Source organism: Balaenoptera physalus (genome assembly GCF_965194825.1).
Source record: "Balaenoptera physalus genome assembly, chromosome: 2".
Classification (NCBI taxonomy): Eukaryota; Metazoa; Chordata; class Mammalia; order Artiodactyla; family Balaenopteridae; genus Balaenoptera; species Balaenoptera physalus.
Window position 1 is genome coordinate 111,324,702 of NC_138883.1, and position 25,206 is coordinate 111,349,907.

The 25,206-nt window shown below is 47.5% G+C and overlaps 3 protein-coding genes across 7 annotated transcripts in view; 2 read left to right on the forward strand and 1 right to left on the reverse strand.

Annotated features, from left to right (window-relative positions):
* ZWILCH (zwilch kinetochore protein) overlaps positions 1–2,624 on the forward strand; it is a 40,388-nt gene extending 37,764 nt beyond the window's left edge. Inside the window, exon 19 of the mRNA XM_082446703.1 lies at positions 10–2,624. The gene's annotated coding sequence lies outside the window, so the exon portion shown is untranslated. The remainder of the gene's footprint in view (positions 1–9) is intronic.
* Positions 119–22,714, forward strand: LOC309653842 (uncharacterized protein). Its single transcript, XM_082448212.1, has 5 exons — positions 119–245; positions 6,657–6,832; positions 9,766–9,868; positions 18,712–18,848; positions 20,092–22,714. The coding sequence occupies exons 2-5, from the start codon at positions 6,677–6,679 to the stop codon at positions 20,170–20,172; spliced, it is 477 nt and encodes a 158-aa protein (XP_082304338.1). The 5' UTR covers positions 119–245; positions 6,657–6,676; the 3' UTR covers positions 20,173–22,714.
* LCTL (lactase like) lies at positions 171–17,673 on the reverse strand. Of its 5 annotated transcripts, XM_082446669.1 has the most exons (14): positions 17,378–17,673; positions 16,402–16,460; positions 11,714–13,062; positions 11,140–11,303; positions 10,450–10,537; positions 10,031–10,140; positions 9,065–9,391; positions 7,633–7,687; positions 7,376–7,537; positions 3,888–4,162; positions 3,043–3,169; positions 2,670–2,869; positions 1,723–1,786; positions 171–294 (listed from the first exon to the last, which is right to left on the reverse strand). In XM_082446669.1, exons 3-14 carry the CDS (start codon positions 11,865–11,867, stop codon positions 179–181), a joined length of 1,842 nt encoding a protein of 613 aa, XP_082302795.1. In that variant the 5' UTR covers positions 11,868–13,062; positions 16,402–16,460; positions 17,378–17,673; the 3' UTR covers positions 171–178. The 5 variants fall into 5 exon arrangements, with proteins under 5 accessions (XP_082302795.1, XP_082302794.1, XP_082302793.1 ...); XM_082446668.1 differs by having other exon boundaries at positions 16,402–17,673; XM_082446667.1 differs by lacking the exons at positions 16,402–16,460; positions 17,378–17,673 and having other exon boundaries at positions 11,714–11,915; positions 12,419–16,395.
* Positions 22,715–25,206: the final 2,492 nt, after the last annotated feature.

A 25,206-nucleotide genomic window follows, 5' to 3' on the forward strand; every position in this document is an offset into this window, starting at 1 on the left:
CAATCCCAGCTCAAGCCAAAAAAAGAGAGAGAGAGAGAAAGAGAGGTGGTGGGAAGGTAATTATCACAGAACCTGAAAACAGATGTATGTAAACCTTCGAAGGAGAAAAAGGAAGATCCTGAAGAAGATCCCGAAGGTTCTCTGTGAAAGATGCAGCTACAAAATGGGTGACCCTGTCTCAGCTCAGGCTCCGCAGCAGAAGCATCAGGAGAACTGCAGCGATCAGTATACAGAGGGTGCAGACTGTAGGTACCAAGATCTCCGTCATGATCTGCATGTAACTTAGAAAGGGCTCTGCGGAGGGGGAGAGAGCAACATGGCAGATGAGAATGTGGTCATTTTGGCGAATGCAACTTCATCCTGAAAGCTTCAGCTGTCTGGATAAACTTGGAAAATGGCATCATCACACTTGCTAATTATTCTCATTTGCTATAAAAGAGAACCTGGTAAATTAAATGTTATAAAAAAATTTATGTGAGGGCTTTGTAAGATATTTCAGAAAATATGGATTAAGAATGCTTAAATTTGGTTCTTCCATAGGTACTGTAATAAAGTCTAAATGTATGTCAATGCTAGTGCTTACTCAGAATATTAGCAGCCATATTCCTCAGTTTCTAGAATTCTCTTTGGGGGGATTTAGGAAAGAAAATTCCTTGGAAAACATTTGCATCCTTTCAAAAATGTTTATTGTATATCTTAAGAGGTATAGGAATTTCTGCATTGAAAATTTTTATGGTCATTCTTTTTTTTTTTTTTAATGGTCATTCTTAACACAGCTAAACAGTCTTTAAGAGTTAAATGATAAGCATATTTCATGTGCGTTAACACTGTAGTGGACATTTACGAGATACCTGCTTTTAAGTTTTGTGCCAGGCGCCCTTGGTTACCGAGATAAATAAGGCACAGGCCCAATTCTCATGGAGCTCATGGGCTCAACAGTAAATTCTATATCATGTCTCTACATTAAGTTTATTTTAGTTTAATGGAATATACATCTTTAATATTTGCCTGATTATTTAGATGAGGGGGGAGGGGACAGTGGTATATTGGCCTGTAAAAATAGTTGAATTGGTAGGATTTGGTCTAGCATTTTCCACCTCTGATACCACATGGAAGATGAATTCATTAAAACAGGAAGTGTATTTCTCTGGTTGCCCTTATATAGAGAGAAAGACAAAATTCAAAGAAACAAATGATATGCGTTGGCATTTCTTGATGCATGGTTACATCCTGGTTATTCCACATCTCTGATCCTTTTAGATCCTATTGCATTAGAAATGCCTTCTGTGAGAGCAGGGACCTTGTTGTTTATTGCTATGTCCCCAGGGCTTAAAACACCCTTGAGTCAATAGTGACTGCTTCATAATTACTTGCTGAATGAGTGAATATAATATCTAGAGTGTTTGATTTTTTTTCATTCCATTTGGTATAATGATTGAATTTCTCCCTGCTTCCAACAAAGCCCACTATAACACAATAGTAGATTTATAAATTTACAGTATGATTCAGAATCAAACTAGAGTAGATATTTCTTTTTCATGGTAGATTTTAAAAAAATTTTAAGTGCTGATAGAAATTTGACATTGCTTCAAAGTAAAGGAAAGTCCATTTCTAATCATGTGGTTTTGGAAGATTGACTTAAGGTGGGTCCACATTTTGAGATTTTGATAATACCATTACATATGTAATTACATGGTTTAATTATCAAAGAATTAAACTCACCTGCAGCAAGCATCTGGTTGTTGATAGAGCAGGTTTCCAAGGCTTTGAGGTACCAACTTTCCACCTAATAAAAACCCACTTGATAAGTAAAGTTGTCTTAAACGAGTTTTTTGCTGTTTGAAATCATGTTTGGAATAATATGGGGTAAGAAATATATTTTTTTAATCTGCTTGTAGTTTAAATCAGTTAATAGTTATTGAATGCCTATGTGCATCATTGTGAGGGAGCCAAAGAACAGAGTTTTTATTCTTGAGCTTATAATCTAGCTATCTTTTTCTAATAATGCAATTACTGTCTTTTCTAGTAATGCAAAACTAGTGAAAACCTGATGGTTATCAGTCACTGCTTCTATTTATAGTCCCACTAGGCTCACTCTAAAGAATATTGATAAACAAATGAGTTTTTTTTTTTTAATTAAGACACTCTAAATTACAATTTATATTCCCTGCCATTAGGTGCAGCAGCATACAGAATAGAGAGCTGATAGAAAAATTTGTAGGTTATTGAAAATGCGAGGTTTTAAAGGATTTTTTTAATTATTACTTTTAATCTCATTTTGGAACCAGTGCATTTGTATCACTGTACAATTTGGTGGGAAAAGAAGTGAAGATTATATGGTCATTATATATTCAATTTACTTAACTTTTCATGTATGTTGAAGAATAGGTAGTATTTGTTTGCATTAAGATACAACATTTAGGATAACATTTAAATCACAGTTTCTGTTGACTGTCATAACCTAAAGTAAACAGAACTCCTGCATAACCCTAGTCTGCCCTTAATGCTCTGTGTGCTAGGATTGCATTTTACAGTGTACCCCATTCTAAGCAAATCAGCAGAGAGGTGGTGAAAGGGGAAGAAACAATGGGCCCACTTGCCAAACTCTGCACCCCAGCTGCCTAGCTCTTCTAAAATCCAGAATGAGTAACACTGATAATTATTCCTACCTCTCGAGGATTGGGAAACCCATTGGCAGTGATAATCTTCTTGTAATATTCAACTGAAGCCTTTGGATAGCGCGGCCTATTTTTCTTGTTGAAATCGACATAGTAGAATCCATATCTATCTGAGTATCCTCTCTCCCATTCAAACTTATCCAACAGAGACCAGGAGGTATACCCTTTTATATTAGCACCGTCTTTGATAGCTGCAAAGACATTCCATTTTTAATATATTTCATTTTCTTGGAAAAATAGTATTGCGAAGATAATCTTAAATGTTTTCATCTATGAGATTTAGAAACACGTTTTAGTCAATCATGTATTATCAAATTTTGCCCAAGTTAAATAGAAAGATATGTGAAGACGGTTTGTATCTCACCTTTTAGCATTTCATTTGTGTATCCTTTAAGGTATTGAATTCTCCACTCATCACATAATTGGGTACAGTGTAATTTTTGAGATGCTCCATTTTCTGTCACATATATGGGTGGATTGCCGTATTGAGTCTGAAAGGAATCATGGGAACACATATTGAAGGCTGCCATATTCTAATTGGGTGTGTTTAGCGTTTAGTAGATGCCAGTTAACATGTTTATTTAGAGATGAATGTAGGCTGGGAGCAAGTTCATATAGAAGAACATATTTCTTGACAAAGCATCATTTTAGAGAAAATATGCTTCAGGTCTTGTTCTTTCCCACATATTCCAGTACAGGTGAGAAGAGCAGCAAAATAACTAAATATGAGATAAGAATTTTAAAGTTTTATATATAAATATGTATATAATATATATACATATACATAATCATATGAAATATGTGCATATTATATTACATGAATATAATTTATATAATGTATAACAACCATGTATATGATCTATATATATGATTATTCATAGTAGACATTCATCATTTTTTTTTTTTTTGGCCATGCCGTGTGGCATGCAGGATCTTACTTCCGTAACCAGGGATCGAACCCGTGCCCCTTGCAATGGAAGCACCGAGTCTTAACCACTGGACCACTAGAGAAGTCCACGTTAGTCTTTTTGGTTGTTTTCTTTCTTTCCTTCTTTTTTTTTTAGTCTTTCTTTAAGGCCTATATTGAGTAGCTTCTGAAGTGTAAGTAACTGGGTTTTTAAATTAACTTTAAAATGTAGGCACCTGAGCTTATACTATAAGAACATGAATTCAGGTAAAAAATGTCCTTTAGCTTAATGTAATAATCACCTGAGCAAAGTTGAGAAGCCTCCTAAATCCCCATGGCACAGAATGTAGCCATCTAGACCCCAGATCAGGCCAGTTTGGGTCAACCAGTTCAACTAGGTCACGATCGTTCTGGTAGCTGGGCCCCTGGCGAGAGGGGTAGTTCCTTTCTGTGATGTACCGAGTCGTAAAATGCCCTAATCCCAAGAAATCAGAGGTGCCTTTAATGTAGCTCTTTTCCTGGAGTGAGAACACCGGTAACCTCGACATATCCAGGCCTTGCTCTGCACTCTTTCTTCCTAATGAGAGAAGAAAATAGAATTTAACCAAGTTTTATTTTCTCACAATCATTCTCTTGTCATGTACCATGATGATACTGGCATGTTGACATGAAAGCTGTTATCCAGATCCTGGGCTTTGGAATTCATCTGTGTGGAAATTATAACCTTAGCCTTTCAAACTGGAATTTTGACATTTGAATGCTAGCCAAAAATTTTTAAGTTTATATTGCTTAAAAGTAATATTTTCACAGATTACTCAGTAACTTGTGTGTGGACAATTGTGTAGCTATCTGGAAAAAAGAACTAGGTTATTCCTTACATCAAAAATTGGTAATTTTGCTTGCCTCTGGGAAGGGAACTGGAGGCCGGTGGTAGCGTGGGGAGAGATACGGTCACGTTCAGGCCTTGTTGTAGTGTAAGCTAACATCACCTCTGTGTTGGGCAATGTTGTCCTATCTTTCAAAATTGTAAAATTGTGTGTCCTTTCACTGACCAATTCTAAATCTGCTTATCCTACACTTTACTCATGTAAAAGGATGTATGTACAAGGATCTTCATTACAGATTGAGTAGCAAAAGATTAGAAGCAACCTGAAGGTCTGTCAGGAGAGACTGGTTAAAAACATGATGGGATATCCATCAGTACCACACTATGCGGCCATGAGAATGAATGAGGCGGTGCTTCATACACCAACAAGGACGAGTGCCAAGACGGATGCTCAAGTGAAACAAAGATTCATAGTGTTGCGTACATAGAGTACATGCAAGTATATACACATACCAAGCAGCAGTGTTCTTGCTTACACGTGCACAATGCATCTCTGGAAGTGTACTTACTTCTGGGGAGGATAGGAGCAGTGGGCGGGGGAGGGAAGGAAGCTTAACGTTTTTCACTTTTTTGTACTTCAAAACATGTGAAACATGTCCTTGTATAATCTATGCAAAAAAAGTTTTAAATCAATGTATAAAGAGAAGTAACATTTTTATGAGTTGATCTAAAATGTAGCCATAAAAATGTTTCCAAAGAGACTGCTGGCTTAGATTAAATGAGTGAAAAGATTGTATTATTAAATTCCTTTAAATTATTAGCATGTTATTACTTTCAGTTACATGTAGTAACTTGAGAAAAACCACAGGAATTGTCACTGTAGTGTCTACTACAATAGCCACTCACCATATGTGGCTACTGGAATATGGCTAATGTGACTGCAGCTTCAACTCAGTCACACTGAAGGATTGAATTTTTAATTTTGTTTAATTTGAATTTGAATAGACACAAATGGCTACAGGCTCTCATATTGAACAGCACAGATATAGGACATGCAGAACATTTCCATGATCACCAAAAGTTCTATTGGACAGCACTCGTCTAGAATTACCTTTCTTCATATATTTATTGTGAATGAAGGGGTGCTTCTGAGATGCCTGGAAGTAATTTGTGAATGAGATTTCATGCAGAATGCTTTCACTACTAAAGAAAATATTAACTGTTTTATTTGTCAGTTATACTTAATAATGCTGAAACAAAAGAAAAAAGAAAAAGAAAAAACTACTTAGAGGATCCTTCTTTCCACATTGTATAAGGGAAAAATTGAGCTCTGTTCCCACTTGAATTATCATAGAGTTGGAGTTGGTGGGGTCTGGGATTATTGGCTTTAAGCCCAAGAATTGTTCTATGATAGGTAATCAGTTTGGCCTTTTAGTACAGTCTTGTAGCGCCTGCAGTGGCCTCTGAGGGTCCCAAGAGAGCAAACACAGCATGTGAATGATGGGGTGTGTCTGCAGGAATGTTCCATATGGGCACTGTCCCATCCTGAGGGCTTTTTCCTTACACATCTTGAGGAAATCATTCTCAAGATTTTGAGTGTATGTGTACAGAACATGTCACAGAACTGGTTATTGTCAAAAGATTTTTAGAGATTATTTTGTCTAATCCCTTCATTTTTAGGTGATAAGACTGAGACAGGACGAGGTGAAGCACCTTGCCCAGAATCACTCACTGGTTAGTGGCAGAGTTGGAATTAGAACTTGCTGCCTCCTATTCCAGACAAGTCTTGATAAATGGTGCTTTAGAAAGGGAAATTTTTGAAATGTTGAAACATTCTTAGTCAAACATCTAAAATAGCCTTGATGTGTGAGATATAGCCTATTTCACCATCATCCTTGTCTTTTTTAGGGAGGTGTGGGCTGATACCTCTAAATCACAGTTATATGTTTAGATTCCTACGGCCAGACACTGCTGGTTGCCTACCCAATAGACCCATGCCTGTCTTCTTCCATGCCCTCTTCTCTCATCCCCTTCCAAAGGGCCACATCCTTTCTGGGAGTCTTGACCCCTCCCCAGGCTCTGAGGCTCTAGCCCTGGTGGTCTAGGGCACCTTGGGGCATTTGACAATTCTGTCCCTTGAGGCACAGCGGGAAGTCAGCTGGGAGTAGACCGCTGTTTCCTGGGAAGATTTTCCTTGTTCTTAAAAACAGATATGATGGTACTATCCCCTTTTTTTCTGCCTCAGGGTGTTGATGTGTAAAGGTGATGCCTGGAGCTGCTACAGCCATCCTGTGGCCTTGGGGAATGGCTGATGAACTAGCTAAAAGTGCCAGAGTGGAAACATGGAATGAGTCTGGGTTCTCAAAGACAACCCTGAGGGCTGTATTAATTAGCTGTGGATTACCCTTTTCTGGATTTCAGGTGAGATGATAAATCCCTTACTTTTCAAGCCATTTTATTTGGAGTTTTCTGTTACGTGGCAGTTAAAAGCATCAAAATTAATACAGCCTTGTGAGCTCTGTCTTTATTCTCTTCTCTGACACTGTGGAAACTAGAGCTTGGAAAGTATTTCTCAAGTGGCAGAAAGAACCAGCAATAGGACTGACTCCACCCATGACTGTGTCTTTGACTTCTCACTCCTGCTTCACTACAGTTGGATGGAGTGGAGTGGGGAGGAGGAGACAGGAGAACAGAACACAAAAGAGAGCAGCCTAGAGAATTGCTAATTTTTTTCCCCTGGATTCTGAAATTCTCAATTTCCAGGTCTAGGAATTTGTTTGGATGTCCCCCACCCTCCCAGTTTGAATAACCAGTTCTAAATTCTTTGGGAGCTGGGTTATCCCTCGAGTGCCTCACCCAAACCGACCCAGTGTGTTCTTCTGTCCCCCTGCCTTTTGGTCATTTCACTTGAGCTCAATACTGTTGCTGTGGTACCTGGAGTCTTAAAAACGTGACGTGGCTCACCGATATGGTCCTTCATGACTTGCGGGTAGTCACCGGCGTAAATGGGGTTGGCAAACCAGCCCAGGCAGAACTGTAGGTATCTCTCGGCAGCCTCTATGTCCTTGGGGTTACTAATGTCCACAGGTTCCCCCCAGTCGCAGTTTAATGAAATCCCCACCAGACCTTATAAGAAGAGAAAGGAAAGGGGGTGGCAGGCAGAGTGACATTGCTCCTCTGGTCACCCGTCTGTTCTCAGCGCACGTGGTGGCGGGGCTCACCTTGCTGCTTGCTGCGCCATGTGTTGTTGTAGGAGTGCCAGGCTTGGGCATGGGCCTGGAAGAGAAAGGAGTCCATCGGAGGTGCCTGCCTCATTCATTTCTCTCCTCCCTTTCAATTCAAGGTGGCCTTTCTCCCCTTCCTGACTCTAGAGATCATTTTAAGTCCTATCCTTTTCATGAGTGCAGCCTTGATTAGCCTAATCCATAGTCTCCCTTCCTCTGACCTCCATTTTCTTTGTGCTGTGGAGGAAACTTGCTCTAAATCTGGCATAAACACATAAGCCACCACTTTGTGTTATTTATTGTTTCTAAGATTTTTGCTCACGTGTCTTGTTTTGTTCCTGGTTGTCCTCTGCAGTAACTAGGCAGTGCTTTCAGCATAGGTGCTCAGGAAGTTAGGAAAATATAATACCAAGCATCCGGAACAGTCTTGAGAAACAGAATCCAAAATGTGCCAACCTGCCTTCTCTCCATATTCTCTCCCAGGGACCCACTGATATCTGCAGAGCCCTGCCCTTTAAATATTCACAGTTTAAGAAATCCTAAGCCAAATAGGGAAAGATGAGAAAGTTCTCTTGCTGACGTGAATTTGAGGGTCCGGTATGTCCCCAGTGATCTCTTGCCTGCCCGCTTGATCAGATTGTTCACCTTCTGTGGAGAGCCCATTGGGGCCACCATGCCTCGCACCCCTGTTCCCCAATCATCATCACCTGGACCCTCATGTATGTCCTGGAATGTGACCAATCCCCTCCCCTGCTTCTCAAGCCTTTCCAGTAGCCTTGTAATTCACCCGTCGGCATCTCCTCTCAATGTCCCCCTCAATTTCTGCCCTAACTGAGCCCGACTGCCCCTAAAGACCGCAGCCACGGCAGCTCTTTCCAGCAGACGCTATTTTTTCCCCTCACACCCCACATACCTTAGGAGAGTGTCTGCCTTGCTCTTTGTGGCTGCTTCCAAACGATTTCTCTTTCCTCCTTCAAAAACTCCAGGTCCTCTGAAGTCCGTGCTATCAGACAAGCACTCCTAACCCCTTCCTGCTGCTGTCCTTCACCAACCTCCACTTACGTCTGCTCAGTCACTGACGATGTTCGCCCCTAGCTCACTGTCATCCCCCCACTTCCTCCTGTCACCATGCCTCACAAAAGAGTTTAGACCTGTAGGTGACAAGTTTTCACATGCATGTGCTCCAGCCCCTTGGCTAGATTGCAAGCTCTAGGGAGCGGTCACGGTGTCTTCTGGGCTGCCGTGTCCAGCAGAGTCCTGGATGACAGGACACCACCTTGTAGATCCTCATGGAAGGGAAGGGGACCATGTTAAGGTGACGTGGCAGAGGAATGGGCTCAGACTCGGGCCCTGGGGTGGGCTTAGCTGTCGCTGGGACTCACCCTTCCACCTTGAACCCAGCCTTCACTCCCAGAAGGACCCACTTCACCTTAATGACGTGATGTGCCGCCTTGTACAGGCCCGTGCCATGGAGCTTCAGGCCAGGTGCGTGGTGGCCCGTCTCGTAGCCTTTCTCTGCCATTGTCTGCAGGGATGGCAAGTGGGGACCACAGGACCCGTGAGAAGTGACAGGGTACACTCCTGCCTGGAAAGTGGGTTTTCCCACCTGGAGGGGGGCCTTGCTTACCCGAGGATCACTGAAGGTGACCCAGTGCTTCACCCGGTCCCCAAAGGCCTCGAAGCATAGGCTGGCGTAATCACTGAAGTAGTTGGCCGTGCTCACGTTCTGCCACCCGCCATACTTGACCTGGAGCAGCTGCAAACAGAGGGGTGGAGAGAGAAGCAGGTGCCCCAGCCCTCTAAAGCATTGATAGTACCCATCTTCTCCCCATCACCTCCCTGAAGCCAATGACCTCCCACCACCCTGTGTCACAGTGAGGTACATAAGTGGCTCCTCTGCCAGCTGGGCCGTGATCTCCACAGAGCCTTGTTGAACGAATGAAAAAACTGCTTGAATAGTGATGTCTAACTGTGAGGTTCTTAAGCATGTTGAGGCTTTATGGAAATCGCTTGGGAGGGGGCGCTCGTATATGAGCACATACAGTTCTAACAACCTGGGGGAGAAAAGGCTAAACAAACTCGCTCATTATTCCATCAACTCTTACTCAAAAGATGCTTCTTTCTTTATAGTCTGAGTTGTCGTTTCCAGGCCAGAAGTTTTGGAAAACATCAAAACCTGCGCTTACCACTTATTACAAACATCAGTTAAACCAGTGGGACCTCCCTGCCGTGGGTAAGTTGGGAGATTTCTTCTTCACTCTGTGCCATCTTCCTGTCCCGAGCCAGAGCCCAGACCCCAGCCTTTGCCCCAACCTTGGCAACCCCAAGTGCCCAGATCAGGCTCCCTCCTGCTGAGCTGAGCGCCCCTTGGGCCTCTAAGCCCGCACGGCCTCACCTGTGGGAGATCCCAGTGGTGCAGGGTCACGATGGGGGTGATGTTACTCTTCAGAAGGGCGTCAATGAAGTCACTGTAGAATTGAATCCCCTTCTTGTTCACCCCGTCAGCTGAAGGCGAAATAAAAGGGGGGACTTGATGAGAAAGGACCTTGGCCTTGACCTTCTGAAGTGCACTATTCCTGGGCCCTGGAGCTTTCTGTAGGCCTGAAGGCGCCCTCAGCCCACCAGCACTCGGGTCTCAGATGGTGGAAGAGCTACTCCGGGGAGCCCAGCTACCTACAGAACCCGTGAGAGCTGCTGCTGGGGAAACCGTGCTCATGGGCTGTTCTCCCCGCCCAGGACTCTGTGGTGTCCCCACAAAGCCAACACGGCCAAAAGGGGCCACTCGTGGGCTGGGGCGGTGTGGCCTTAGCTCACCTCGCACACCCGTGGGCAGGAGCCGGGGCCAGGACAGGGAGAACCGGTAGTGGCTGACGTGCAGCTCCCTCAGCAGAGCGACGTCCTCCTGTGCAGACAGGGGTGGGTGCAGGGCAGGGTCAGCGGGACCCCACCAGGGCTCCTCCTGTACGCACTCCTCATCTACGCAGCAGGCGTGACGCCACCTGCCCCCGCTTCCTCCTGGGGCTATGCCAGGAGTCAAGTAAAATGCAGGCTATGAGGATGCTTTGAGAAATCCATCAGGGTGACGGATCCCCAATCCAGAGAGGAAAGTGGGTGCTGAGCAAAGGGACAGAGGATGAGCTGGTCCCGCTCTCCCCACAGGGGGCCCATTCCCATGCGGGGACCAGGGCTTCAGGCTACTGTGGCCTGTAGGCCCTGGGGTCATGGCCTCAGCCCTTCAGCTGCCCATCGCTTAGACTAAGGCACTGGCTCAGGTGGGGCCCAGCTTTCCTTTCCTCCTTCATCCACCTTCCCACATCCTGGCACTCCCTCCCCAAGCCCCAGTCACCACCGACCCCTGCCCCGGCTCGGCTGCACTGGGATTGGGAATGTTTAGCAGAGCACTTGGTTGACATTGTCACTTGGGTTCCCCCAATATGTCTGTCACCTCCCAACTCTCCCTAGGTGATGCTCAATCATACACACACATGCACACCCATCACTCACCTGGACCTTGTAGTAGCCGTTACAGGCCACGTCTGCAGTCTCCTCCCCAAGCACATTCCCTTTCCCGCTGTGCGTGAAGGTGTCCCAGATGCTGGGCCCTTTCCCGTCCTGGTCCCAGGCGCCCTCAGTCTGGAAGGCAGAACTGCCCACGCCCCAGGAGAAGCCTGCAAATGGAGACCCCAAGTTGGGCTCTGAGTCCCCTCCCACTCCCCACCCAGGACTGGGACCCTGGGCTGTGCCCCCCAGGCCACAAGGCGAGCCCCCTCCCCAGCAGCCTGCCCTGTCTCCCTAGGAGTGGGAGCATGTGTGGTAGGGCGGGGGGAGGGGGGAGACACAATACGTTAAAAGCACTTATCTGCACCATTTTAGCTCTGATTTGCATTTACTATCTATACAGTAACTTTAAAAAAAATCTGTTAGGAACTTCTTTTATTTCGGAACAACTACATGGGGTTATTTTCCCCATCCTACCTGTAAGGAAGCTAAAACACCAAACTCCTTGACAGGTCAGCCAAGGTAGGCAAGCTGACAGACAAACGGACAGACGGACAGACCAACGGAGGAGTGGACGTACCAAGTGGGAAGGTTCCATAGTAGAAGGAGGCCTCTTCTAGGGATTCCTTCCTGGTGGCCCCCAGTCTGGACACCAGCAGTAGCACCCACCAAAGAGTGACAGCCCTCACTGGCTTCACGGCACCCGGCTCTCCCCCATACCCGAGAAAGCACATCTGACAGGTGTAGGCCCATGCAGCCAGGGCTCGGGGGGCAGATCCTGGCTTGGGGAAAAAGGAGGGGAGGAGGTGGGACGAGGTGGAGGCGCTTTATCTAGAGAAGCGTTGGCTCTTCTGGGGTCAGCTAGTCCCTGGCTTTGCTGGGACCCACCAGCACAGGCTGAGGCTGGGCTCCAGATATGATTCCCAAGTTAAACACTAAGGAGGACAAAGACCGGGCATGGGGAGCTCTGGGTCTGACAGGCAACGCTTCAAACCACCCCTGTCCCTGTCTTATGGGGGAGACCCAGCCTATACCCTGTGATGGCCTCAGTCTGATGGGGAAACCACTCTGCCTTAGGGACGCTCCAGTCTGATGGGGCTGGCAGGACAGCCCACAGAGCCCCTGCAGCACCCCACCTACACACTGTGGCCTGTGCACAGAGACAGACACCTCCGCAAGCCGGGGGTCACGAGCAGGGTCACCATCCCAGGGTCTTCTGTCCTAAGGGTCAGGGCAATTCCCTTCCTCTGGGCTCCCCTCTCTGATGCCAGCCTAGCCAGCTTACCCAGGATTGTCCTCGGTCCCAGACACCCCCAGAGTAGCAGCTGGTGGCCAGAGCACTGTCAGACTGACCCCCCCAGGGCCTGTGCGCCCCCCCCAAGAGCAGAGCCCTCAGCCCAGCGAAGGCTCTGGTTGGGGGCGTGACCAGTGGCCTAACCCCCCTACAAAGAGCTTCAATAGCCCCAATTCAGTGGGGAGGGCAGGAATGCTGAGCTGGCCAGCGGGGCCTGAGTCAGCAGCCAGGCAGCTTGGCCCTGGGCCCGGGGCATCCAGTCGGCCCCCTCCCAGGGTAGAGGAGCAGTGACCCAGTCCCCTGGTCCCTTCTGGGCCCAGTGTGCCGCCTTCAGCCCATCTTAGCCTATGAAACTCCAGGTGGTGGCCGGGCAGGGAGTAGTGTGTGTGGGCATCTGTCTCTGTGTCCACCCCTTCCTGCTGCCAGAGAAAGTTCACTGTAGAAGGTAAATTTGGTTTTCCCACATCACCCTCCTCTCTTTGGATCCCTCATTCATTCCTTTACTCACTCACTCATTGAATCACAACTGTCTGGGGAATTCCCTGGCGGTCCAGTGGTTAGGACTCGGCGCTTTCACTGCTGTGGGCCCGGGTCGATAGAGCCCTGGTCCGGGAGCTAATATCCCACAAGCCTCCCTGCATAGCCAAAAAAAAAAGAAGGTATATTAAAAAAAAAAATCACGAGTGGCAGCTAGATCACACCCTCCCTGGAAGCTCAGCGCCTCCTGCTCCCCACCCAGGCTGCCAAGGAGGTCCCCCACTGTGCTTCCTTCACTATGGTGCCCTCACCTCTCCGTATCCCTCCCCTCCCTCCCCCCACTTGCGGCTCCCTGCATCTCACTCAACCTCCAGCCTCCCTGCCTTCAGCTAAGCCCCGCTGTAGCTCCTTAACGGGGCAGGTCTTATGACCCCTTTGTGGTTGATTAATCTCTTTCTGCCAGAGTGAGGCGGGACTTGGTCTGAGTCCTCCAGGGGTTGGGGATCTTGCGGGACAGGGAGGCCAGAGGGAGTGTGAAAGCGAGGTGGTTTTAAGCGCTGTGCGAAAATCAAATCAAATAAATAAATAAATAAAAATAAACACTGCCAGGGATCAGGGCTCTAATGGAAGGATGGACAGAACACTGTAGAGGCGTAGGGAGGTAGGGCTGGCTTCAGAGGGAGGGGACATTGGACAAGATACTTGAAGGACGTGGAAGCACTCGCCAGATGGCGTGGAGCACGGAGGGCATGGGAACTGACAGAGGGAACAGCATGAGCAAAGGCTCTGAGGTGTGTGTGGGGACCTGGCAGCTTGGTATCTTCTCTCCTCTTGCATCTGTCCTACAGTGACCAGGCAGGGCTGTGTCCTCAGGTGAGCAGACCACTGGACGTCACCCTCGCGGCCACCTCTTCTGTGGGTGGACTGCCATGAGAGTCCAAGGCCAGTGGTGCGCTATTCGCACTGGTGCTGCTACCTGCCCCGCCAGGCCTGTGGGCCCTGGGGACTCTGCCCTCCAGGCTGAGGTTGGCAGGAAACATAAAACTTTAAGACCTGATGTCATCTCTGAAAAATGCCCCCTTCGCTCAGAGCCAGGGGCCTAGTGTTTGTGATGAGGGAGGGGCTTGTCAGCCCGGCCTGGCCAGGGGCTGCTTGGGGTCTGACTGCAGACCCGGTCTCCACCGTCTGATCCCCGTTCCCCACAGGCTCCACGCTGGAAGCCTGGGCCTCACAGCTGGGTGACCACCACCCACCCTCACTCCTCCCAACCCCATCCCACTCCAGGGCTGCTTGGGCCCTGCTGGAGGCTTGGAGCAACGAGGGTAGAACCCTTCCCTTGGGTGGGTGGGGTGTCCTAAAGTCCCTGGAGGCCAGGCCTGGCTGAAGAGCAGGCGTGTTGGGGGATGGGTGGGCCTCTTTACCTTCCCCCTCTTCCCTCCCCGCAAGGGGCTGCAGAGTGGGGGTCCCTCTGCCAGCAGCCTCTGTAGGGCCCAGGCCAGAGTCTAAGCTCTATGACTTTTAGGAAGGGACTTGGTAAAAGCAAAATGTCTGGTCTTCCGTCCTGGGGAGCACTGATGGGTCCAAGGCACAGGGGCGCAGTGGGTGTGGGTATGGGAGAGGCTCAGCTCAGCCCGCTCTGTACCTCTGGATCCTTCCGCGGGAATCGAGGGGCTGGCGTGGGAAGGACATTGGGGATCCATGTCGCCAGGAACTGGCCATGGGCTCCAGTGACAGGCACTTCCTCTCTGGGACTGAGGCTCCCTATCTAGAATGAGAGCTACTATCCCTGCTGACACTGCAGGGCCCAGCCATTCTATTCCCTGGTCCTAGGAGCTAATCTTTCTCTGGAGAGGAAGGGGCCTCTAGGCCCCATCCAACCCTCATTTCTTCCCCCCAGCTCTGCAGCCCAACTCAGCCCTGCCCAGCCCGGAGCTAAGGGGACAAGTCCCAGGAGACAAAGTTTAGTGCCGTGTGACATTGGGCCAGCCACTGCCCCTCTCTGGGCCTTCATTTCCTCCTCTAAGGAGGCTGGCTACCAGCTGTCTGGAGTCTTCCTCAGCTCTGGGTTCATTAAAGAGGTGACAGGCTGTTTTCAGGTTGTCTTGTCTCTGCAGGACCCGGGATGGGATGGAGGCAGGGGATTTGCAGGGATGAGAGTGGGGCTGGTTGAGCCCATCAGGGTGTTGTGTGTGTGTGTGTGTGTGTGTGTGTGTGTGTGTGTGTGTGTGTGTGTGTCTCCTTTCTCTTGGGGAAAGGAGCCCATCCTGGGGTGCAGAGCTGTCCTGGGAAGCAGGAGTACAGGGTCAGGAGTGGGGTGCTTGGTTTATAAGGAGCACTATGGGCCTGAGTCAGACTTTCTCCTGAGTTTTCTTCTGAGGATGGAGCAGACAAGTCCTCTGTGACAAACCATTGGGAGAAGAGTCGGGGGAAAGGTGGGAGGGATGAGGAGAGTGGCCTGTAGAGCGGAAGAGGGTGGTGGTTAGGATCAGAGTCTCTGGAGTCAAGTATATCTTTGAATCCCAGCTCAGCATCTGCCAGCTGAGTGTTCCATACAAGTTACTGAATTTCTCTGAGCCATTTTTCATATATAAAAGGGGATGACAGGGACTTCCCTGGTGGCACAGTGGTTAAGAATCCACCTGCCAACGCAGGGGACACGAGTTCGATCCCTGGTCCAGGAAGATCCCACATGCCGCGGAGCAACTAAGCCCGTGTGCCACAACTCCTGAAGCCCACGCGCCTAGAGCCCGTGCTCTGCAACAAGAGAAACCACTGCAATGAGAAGCCCGCGCACCGCAACAGAGTAGCCCCCGCTCGCCGCAACTAGAGAAAGCCCACGCACAGCAACGAAGACCCAACACGGCCAAAACTAAATAAATGAATAAATAAATAAATACATGCTTGGAAAAAAAAAATGGGGATGACAATAGTACCTGCTTCATAGGGTCATTTAAGCATTAAATGACATGATAGATGTAAATGCTTTATGCAGTGCCTGGCAGAGAGAAAAGCCCCAATAAACTATCTCCGTGAGAGTTCCCTGGTGGTCTAGTGGTTAGGATTTGGCGCTTTCACTACCGTGGCCCAGGTTCAATCCCTGGTCCCGGGACTGAGATCCTGCAAGCCACGTGGTGCGGCCAAAAAACAAAAACAAAAACAAAAAACTATCTCCATCATCAATGCCATCATATTGTGAAGGCTGAAATCCAGCTCTGCCACTCACAAGGGCTCTCTGGGCGAGGCACAGAGCCTCAGAGGGTAGACGCTCCCTGATGTTCTGACAAGGGGTTTCCATGATCAGAGAGCTTTGTCTGGGAGATGCCAAAATCCCTCTGTGCTGTGGGCTCTGCAGGAGCCAGGCCTCTCTGTCCGTTGAGGCCAAAGCTCCGCTCCCCAGAACACCAGTCACTGCCTGAGGGCGAGGTGCCTAGGGTGTCAGCAGATTTTGAGGGCTGCTGCTAGTTCTGGCTCTGTGAACAAAGCCCAGGGCCTTTTACCTTCTGAGTGTTGATGGTCACTTCCAAGGTCCACTTCATTTCTCTGAGCAACCCCTACCCTGTATTATAAAAATGTGCAAACACACAGAAAAATGGAAAGTTTATACTGCCCACACTCTGTGCCCACCACTGAGACTATACTTGCTTTATCCCACGTCCATCCCTCTTTTCCTCTCTCCACCCAGCAATTCATCTTGCTTTTTGGATGCATTTCAAAAGTAAGCTGCGAGTGTCAGTTCGCTTCACCCCTAAACCCTTCGGTAGGCATATCATTAACTATATTATGGTTCTTTTGTTTTCGAGGTAAAATGTGCTTGCAGTGAAACTCACAAATCTTAAATGCACTCTTCTGTGAGTTTTGACAAATGCAGTCATGTGTAACCAAACCACTGTTAAGATATGGAACATGAATTTGTTTCTTTCTAACTGAGTCATGCTGCATCTTTCTGAGGACTTTGGGGGAAATTCCCATGGGTCTCAGAAGCAGGAATCCATGTCATCTTCTTTCCCTCTGATTTCTGGCTGCTTGGAAATTCTGAGATGTTTGTGGCCCGCTTCCAGCATGTGTACAGGACATATTATGCATTTCTGTGTCATCTTACTCTCCCTTCTCTGCGATTTCCTTGTCTGTTATTTTTAAATCCTGCTGAGGTATATGCAGCTCTACAGGCTGGTTCTCAAATCCGTTTTTTGGAACAAGACTGAAGGAGTTCTGCATAATCATAGAGGAATTTTCAAGATATTTCAATGGTTTGTGGTGGCCAAATATGTGAAATTGAGGCTGTTCCAGTAAATCTGGAATGAATTGATACCCTATCCATAGAGTATGAACCTGTGTGTAGAGTATGCATGTGTACACACACATACACACACACACACAGTGTTGGAGGGCACACACACGAAGAATTCTTTTCTTGGTCCAGACACTGGCGTTGGCAGTGAAACCATCAATTCCAAACCCAAAGAGCCCACTCACCAGTGGCCTTGCTGCCCGGGACCCCTGCAGGCGGAAGTTGGGGAGGGGATGGCGGTCTGAATAGTGGTCTTGGAGGGCTGGAACGAGCCATGATGATGGTGACGTGTCCGGAACTAGGCTGCCCAGCCAGCCAGCGCTTCCCACCGGAGCACTTTGGTCTGGGCTCATCTGCTGGTGATTTCCCAGGTCCCGCCTCGCATTTTCTCCCCTCATTTGCGCTCGTGGGGAGCCCCTGGGCCAGCTGCCGAAGACCTCCCAGACAAGCCTTCAAGTTCCAGGTCATGAAGGGCGGCAAGGGTGAGGATGTGGGGTGGGGAGAGGGGAGGAGTTTCGGTAAAAATGGAGGAGAAGCCTCCTCAGCTTTTCTCGCCTCAGAACATTCTCTGAGTCTGTCTTCCAGAGCATCTGTGGCAGACCTCATTTCACTTCTATTTAGAAGACTGATTGGAGTCTGTCTCTTCACTTGACTCTAATCTTGTCTGTTTTTATCCAGCATTGAATACTAGTTGTTTAAGGAATGAAGGCTTTTTGGGGTTCGGTTTTGTTTTCCCTCATCCTTGCACAGAAGGTGTGAGAGCAAGCTCAAGGGATCATCCCCGGGCAGGGAGCAGGCTTGGTGGGGGAGGTCTGGGGTCCTGGTCTGACAGGTCTGACAGAGCTACGCAGAGCACATCACCTGGGATGAGGCGCCATCTTGGAAGAGGGGAGCCTGGGTCCTTCTACAGAGAGGGTCTCACGGAACCCTGCTGGCGACTCCCTCCTAAGGAGGAAGTACCCACAAATTCCAAACATGGGCTCAGAAGTTTTCTGAAACAATCGCCAGGGATCCAAAATTTCAAAGACAGTGAAAGATTCGAAGGCTTTTATATATTACGTATATAAATATATATATATATTTTTAAGTTTAAAAAGCCATACAGAAAACATATGAATATATTCACATTGCAGAGAAATGGCAACCATCTCTGAAATATATGGAGTAAAAAAGGGTAAGGCCCTTTTCCTTGTTCCCTTCTCCCACCATCCCTCCCCCAGGTGGCCACTTCTGACAACTGGCCACTGTCCCTCCCTGCATTTTCTCTGTATTTTCATGCAAATTGGGTACATAGAAGAGGTTTTGTTTGATGCTCTACATTAGCAGAGCTAGATTGGTAATATTGTTTGGCAACATGCTTTTTTTTTTCATTTTATAATATATGTTGGAGATCTTTCTGGATCAGTGCACCCAGCACTGCCTCATTCATTTTAATGCCTTCACAGCATTCCATTGTATAGATGTTCCATAACTGATCTAACCAGTCGCCTGTGGATGGACATTTTTTTTTTCTTTACAGTGCTTTGCTCTCACAAAGAATGCTGCAATGAATATGCCTGTTCATGTAACTTCATACCCGTGTGTGTATTCCTAAACGTGGAATTGCTGAGTCAATTGATCTTTCGATGGATGTTGCCAAGTGGTTTTTCTTTAGAGGTAACCTCATTCTTTTTAACTGAAGTATATTCAACACCAACATTTAACCAACATAACCAGTTAGAGATGAGATGGAACCGTGGCTCAGTATGTGGGAGCCAACACTGCCTTCTGCCCGTGGTTGGGGAAGGACTTGACTCTTGCTGGGAGCTCAGTGGCAAGAGGAGGGTATATTTGCTCTAGATAATCCCTGAGGAAACCATCATTGGTCAAGAGCTTTACAGTTTACAGAGTAGATTTCTGTGCATAATCAGTCTCACTTAACCCTACTGAATGAGGAAGGGCCATGTTACTCATTTTCATCCCATTCTACAGATGAGAAAACAGAGGCTCGAAAGAGTCACACTCAAGTGACTGGCATGAACAGGGTCTGAGACTCCAACTTTCAGGTGTCTTTCCACTGTGTCAACAGCTTTCCCCTTTTTCTCTGGGTCCCTTCCTCTGCCTCTCCAATCCTTACCACCCCCTATACACCAAATCCTCCCCAGACAATGCTGCCCTCAGGATCACCCCCAAATGCAACTCCTCGGGTTCCAATAAACCCAGGAATATGCAATGAGATTAGAAGTGGTTCCAGTTGGCCTGGAACACATCCCTGAGGCTGTCCCAGTGGGAGAATTTATACCTTCTTATTGCTCAGACAGGCTCAAGGACAGATGTGAGGCCTGGATTCCTTCCTACCCAGCCCCTCAGCCCTCAGGGGCAGAAAATTAGTTACTTAAGTTTAGAGGATAAATAACTGGGAGGAAAAAGATGCATAAATGAATTCATGTGTAGAAAAGCAAAAGACCTAGTTTATAAAGGTGCCCACTCTTCATCAAACCCAACGTAAAAACACTCCGGACTTTTTTCAGGTCTTCGTTTCCTTATGCAGGCTCCTGTGTCACGTAAAACTTAAATACATTTGCATGCTTTTCTCCTGTTAATCTGCCTTTGTCAGTTTAATTTTCAGATCCATCCCGGGGCCCTAAGAGGGTCAGGAGAATTCTTCCCTCCCCTACAGTCCCCTGGTATTCACACACTTGTGTAATTTTTGTTTCCCCTTGAACCTGGGCTAGACCTAGTGACTCATTTCTAAGGAAGAGAATACAGCAGAAATGAGGGGAGGTCACTTCCAAGGTCAGGTCACAGGAGGGCTGAGTACTTCCCAGGTCGCTCACTTGCTCTGAGGAAAGCCAGCTGCCATGTTGTGAGATGTGCCACAGGGGGGCCCACGAGCTAAGGAACTGATGTCTCCCTCAAGAGCCAGCAAGGACCTGAGATTGCCAACAGCCATGTGAGTGAACTTGGAAGTGGATCTTCTCCTAGCCAAGCTTTGGGATGACTGCAGCCCCAGGCAACTCCTAGATTGCAGCCTCCTGAGAGACCCTGACCCAGAGGCACCCAGCCAAGCTGTGCCTGGATTCCTGAGCCACAGAAACCCTGAGATAATAAATTCTTGTTAATTAAGCCACTAAGTTTGAGGGTAACTGGCTACTCAGAAATAGGTAGCTAATACACATTCTACGGTCTATAGTTTCCTATTGCTGGATGTCTGGGCTGTGTTTAACTTCTCATTAATACAAAATCCACTTTAGTGAATATCTTCCTGTCCAACATGCCTTTTCTGAATTTAGGATCACTTCCGGAGGGTGATCCCAGCAAGGAGATAGTTGAGGCCAAGATTCCAATATGTATGGTTTTTCATAAGCATCCCCAAATTGCTGTCATCTAAGGAAGGGAGTGACCAAGTTGGGCCACCAGGAGCATCCAGGTCCCCGTTCCCACACTCCCTTGGCCACATCTTTCTTGGTCTTCCTGGTCATCTATGTCTCCAATAGCCATCAGGTAATGATAGCACTTTCCCCTCCTACCTCTCAGGGTAGGCAACTTGAAATCAAAATCACGTGCATGAAAAGTCCCCCAGAGCCTGCACGGTGCTCTGAAGGCTGAGAGAGGTTAGGGTTTTTCTTAGAATCTCAGGATCTCTCAGAGCTCAGCCCCTTTCCATTTCATAGAAGAGGAAGCAGGGACTCAGAATGGCCAGGGCTGTGCTTGGGGTCACACGGTAATTCACGGCAGGGCAGGGACAGGACAACGCAGGTCCTTTGCCTCCCTGTGTAGAGCTCCTCCTGACCTACTCAGTCTCCCAGCTTGCCTGAACCAAACATCCAGACAGAACCGGAGGTCTCTCCTTCAACCCCTAAGGACTCAGAAAATCTGCACATTTTACGAAAAGCTGGCCCCCAATCCTCCCTTCTTTTGCTGACCTGGCCACCCAACCAACCACCTCATCTCCACCCCACGTGGCTCTGCCCGGCTCGCTCCCACATCTCATGGCAGGGGGCCCTCAGCTCCCACCTCCTCCTCTCTCCAGGACCCCTCTCTTAGGCCATGAACCCCTGCCTGGGCTGTTTCCATCCCCTTGTCATTGTAGCCAAGAAAACAGGAAGTGTCTGAGTCACCCGCTGTCCCCTGGGCTTTAGCTGTCTGGGCCCGAGTTCTGGAGTCAGAGAAGGACAAGGAGGAAGCATGTTGGCCTCACAGAAGCCAAGACTGTCTGTGGAGCCCACGCATCCAGCACTGCCTTGCAGCTTGTGGGACCCCAAAGAGCCAGTGGTCCAGGGACTCCCCAGTTCTTGGGATGAAAGAAAGAGCACGCCCCTAAGACGTGGAATTCTTGTGTTGGCTCTGCTTCCCACCAGCTGTGGGCCATGGGCTTGTCTGATGGTTCTCAAGCTTGGTTATATCTTAGAATCACCTGGGCTCCACCCCCAGAGATTCAGACAAAAAAAAAAAAAAAAATTACTTGAGGCCTAAAAGGATGTCATTGTCCTTCAGTTAGGATTCTAGTGAGCTTCTGCCAGGCATCCAGGGCATTAGCATTCCAGAATCACCTTAGTCCAGTTTCAAGGCTGAAGAGCTCATGACTTACCCAGATAATCAAAGCCAGAGTGTAGAACTTGTGAAGATCCGTTTGTTTCTGGTTCACCCTTATGCTTTCTTTTTTTTTTCTTTTTGGCCGCGCCGCGCAGCTTGTGGGATCTTAGTTCCCCAACCAGGGATTGAACCCTGGCCCTTGACAGTGAAGGTGCCGAGTCCTAACCACTGGACCGCCAGGGAATTCCCACCCTTACTCTTTTTTTTTTTTTTTAGTTTTATTTATTTTTGGCTGTTCTTTCGTTGCTACGCGCAGGCTCCTCTTCGTTGCGGTGCACGGGCTTCTCATTGCGGTGGCTTCTCTTGTTGTGGAGCATGGGCTCTAGGCGCGCAGGCTTCAGGAGTTGTGGCGCACGGGCTTAGTTGCTCTGCGGCATGTGGGATCTTCCCGGACCAGGGCTCGAACCCGTGTCCCCTGCACTGGCAGGCGGATTCTTAACCACTGCGCCACCAGGGAGGGAAGGGCTATGGCCAGTTTTTTTAAGTCGCCTTCATTAGCAAGGTGGGTCTGAGTCACCTAAATCTGCCTTTACGGAAAGTAAAATTCCTCTCCAATTCAATTCTAACATGATAGTGTTCCTACTAAATTTTTTGATCCTATAACTGTATCCCATTTTTTTTAAACTGAAAAGATTATACTTAAAAAATGTACTTAGGGCTTCCCAGGTGGTGCAGTGGTTGAGAATCTGCCTGCCAATGCAGGGGACACGGGTTCGAGCCCTGGTCTGGGAAGATCCCACGTGCCGCGGAGCAACTAGGCCCGTGAGCCACAACTACTGAGCCTGCGCGTCTGGAGCCTGTGCTCCGCAACAAGAGAGGCCGTGATAGTGAGAGGCCCGCACACTGCGATGAAGAGTGGCCCCCGCTTGCCGCAACTAGAGAAAGCCCTCACACAGAAATGAAGACCCAACACAGCCAAAAATAAATAATTAATAAATAAAATTAAAAAAAAAGAAATAAAAAAATAAAAATAAATAAAAAAATAAAATTCAAAACAACAATACCAATATGAATTAAAAAAATAAATAAATAAAAATTAAAAAAAATTCTGGAAAAAAAAAAATTCAAAACAACAATACCAATATGAATTAAAAAAAAAAAATGCAGCCAGAGGCATCCATCCAGTATTGCCTGACGTGACGGCCCAGGTCTACGCAGTTCTTTTAGACTTCACTATAGTCTTTCCTCAGGCTCTTGTGGCTGTCCCAGCACAACACCTCGCCCCTCTAGCTAAAGGGCAAGTGAAACTAGGGGTTTCCTTCTAGACTTTAAGTTCAGCTTGCAAATCTTGATATTCTCTTTATGTGCAGCAAATTTTAACAACCTCCTTTGAGAGGTCTTGGAATAATGTTTGGTCCAGTGTATAAACTCAATCAAATATCTTAAAGTATTTTAAACTTTGTTCAAAAATGAGACTTCCTATTTCAGTACTCCATTTCTAACTTAACCAAGAAGAGCTTCCTTCCTGAGTACTAAGTAATCCTTATAAAACCAATTAAGTTAAACTCATTAAAAAAAAAATCTAAATTAAATAATAGTAAAAGTTAAAATATGGTGAATTTAAAGTTCTCTTATAGGTTCTAGTATTGTATATAAACTCGTTAAGCGTTCAACTTAACATCCTCAGTTTAAATTACTCTGTTTTACACTTTCAATGGTTAAAGGCCGTCACTCTAAAAGGCCAAATTATCTTATACATTACAAGCATTATAAATACCGAACATATACAGATTACTGCTTAATATCAATGTCATGGTCAAGTAGCTCGTATCCTTTTTTTTTTTTTTTTAATATTTATTTATTTATTTTATTTTTGGCTGCATCAGGTCTTAGTTGCGGCATGCAGGATCTTTCATTGGGGCGCTCGGGCTTCTCTCTAGCTGTGGCGCGCGGGCTCTGTAGTTGCCGAGCACAGGCTTAGTTGCCCCGCGGCATGTGCTATCCTAGTTGCCCAACCAGGGATCGAACCCGCGTCCCCTGCATTGGAAGGCGGACTGCCAACCACTGGACCACCAGGGAAGTCCCAAGTAGCCCGTATCCTTGGTGCCAAATTTTACACACACTTCCCAGTTCTGGTGCAGCTCCCCTCTCAGGCTGATAACCTGATTGCATTTTGACTCTTAAACTGGGTGTGGAGGGCGGAATAATACCACTGCCCCAAAGTTGTCCATATCTTAACCATATTCACCCAGAACCTGTGAATATATAACTTACATGGCAAAAGGGACTTTACAGACGTGATTAAGGATCTTGAGATGGGGGATTAGCCTGCATTACCCAGGTGGGTCCAATGTAATCACAGGTCCTTATAAGAGAAACAGGGAGGCAGGAGAGTCAGAGGGGGAGTGGTGATAACAGAAGCAGAGGTTGGAGTGATGTGATTGCCGGCTGGCAGGGAGCCATGAGCCAGCATGGCTCTAGAAGCTGGAGGAGGTAAGGAAGCAGATTCTATCCTAGAGCCTCCAGCAGGAATGCAGCTCTGCAACACCTTGATTTTAGCCCTGTGAGACCCATTTGGGATTTGTGTTATCTGGGACTGTAAGTTAATAAATTGGTTTTGTTGTAAGCCACTAAGTTTGTGATAATTTGTTACAGCAGCAATAGGAAACTAATAACTCTATACAAATAGAATTTTTCATTTAGCCCTAAGGCCTCTGAATTCTATGTGACCCTAAGATGTTTAAATATCCATTCCATTGAACTTTAAGGACTTTGCCTCGTTCAGTGTGGCACTGACGTGTGATTGTTTTGGTTCATTTCTAATCAGAAGGCGTTCGCATCCTACAGCTGAGAGTCCTAGGTTCCTGGAAGATGGTGTCTGCAGCTACTGGGCTTCTTGATATTCAGGCACCTGAGGACAGTGTGAGAAGTCAGTTCTGGTGGCCATTTGATGAGACCAGTCCCCCCCATTCATTCCTCAAACACTCCCGGAACACCGTGCCGAGGGACACGGTGGTGCAGGGGAGCGGGTCTGGACCCTTAAAGCACTCAGCTGTAGAGGGAGCTGCAGACAGTCATCCTGACATGGTGCGGTCAGAGCAGGGACAGCCAGTGTGCAGAACATTACCTAGCACAGAGGAGGGTGGGAGGAGGAGGTGGTCAGGGACTTGGAACACATGGGCTGAGAAGGGACAGCACAACAGGCTGTTTGAAATCGGGCCTGGCCAGGCTGGGAGACACAGAACCAATGGCGGTCATTTCCTTGGTGGGTAGGGGAGGGGGGTGAGGAGACCCAGGCTGGGGCTGGTGGACATCACGCTGGAGCCTGGTCCTTCCATCAGCTTGCACTCAGGTAAGCTGGGTTCCAGTCCTGGCCCTGTCTTGTGACCTCAGTTTCTTCATCAGAACAGTGTCATTCATGCTAGAATCTTCCTCTCCACAGGGAGGCAGGAGACCACCAAGAGGATGGAGGATGGCCTTTGTCCAGGAGGCTGGACTG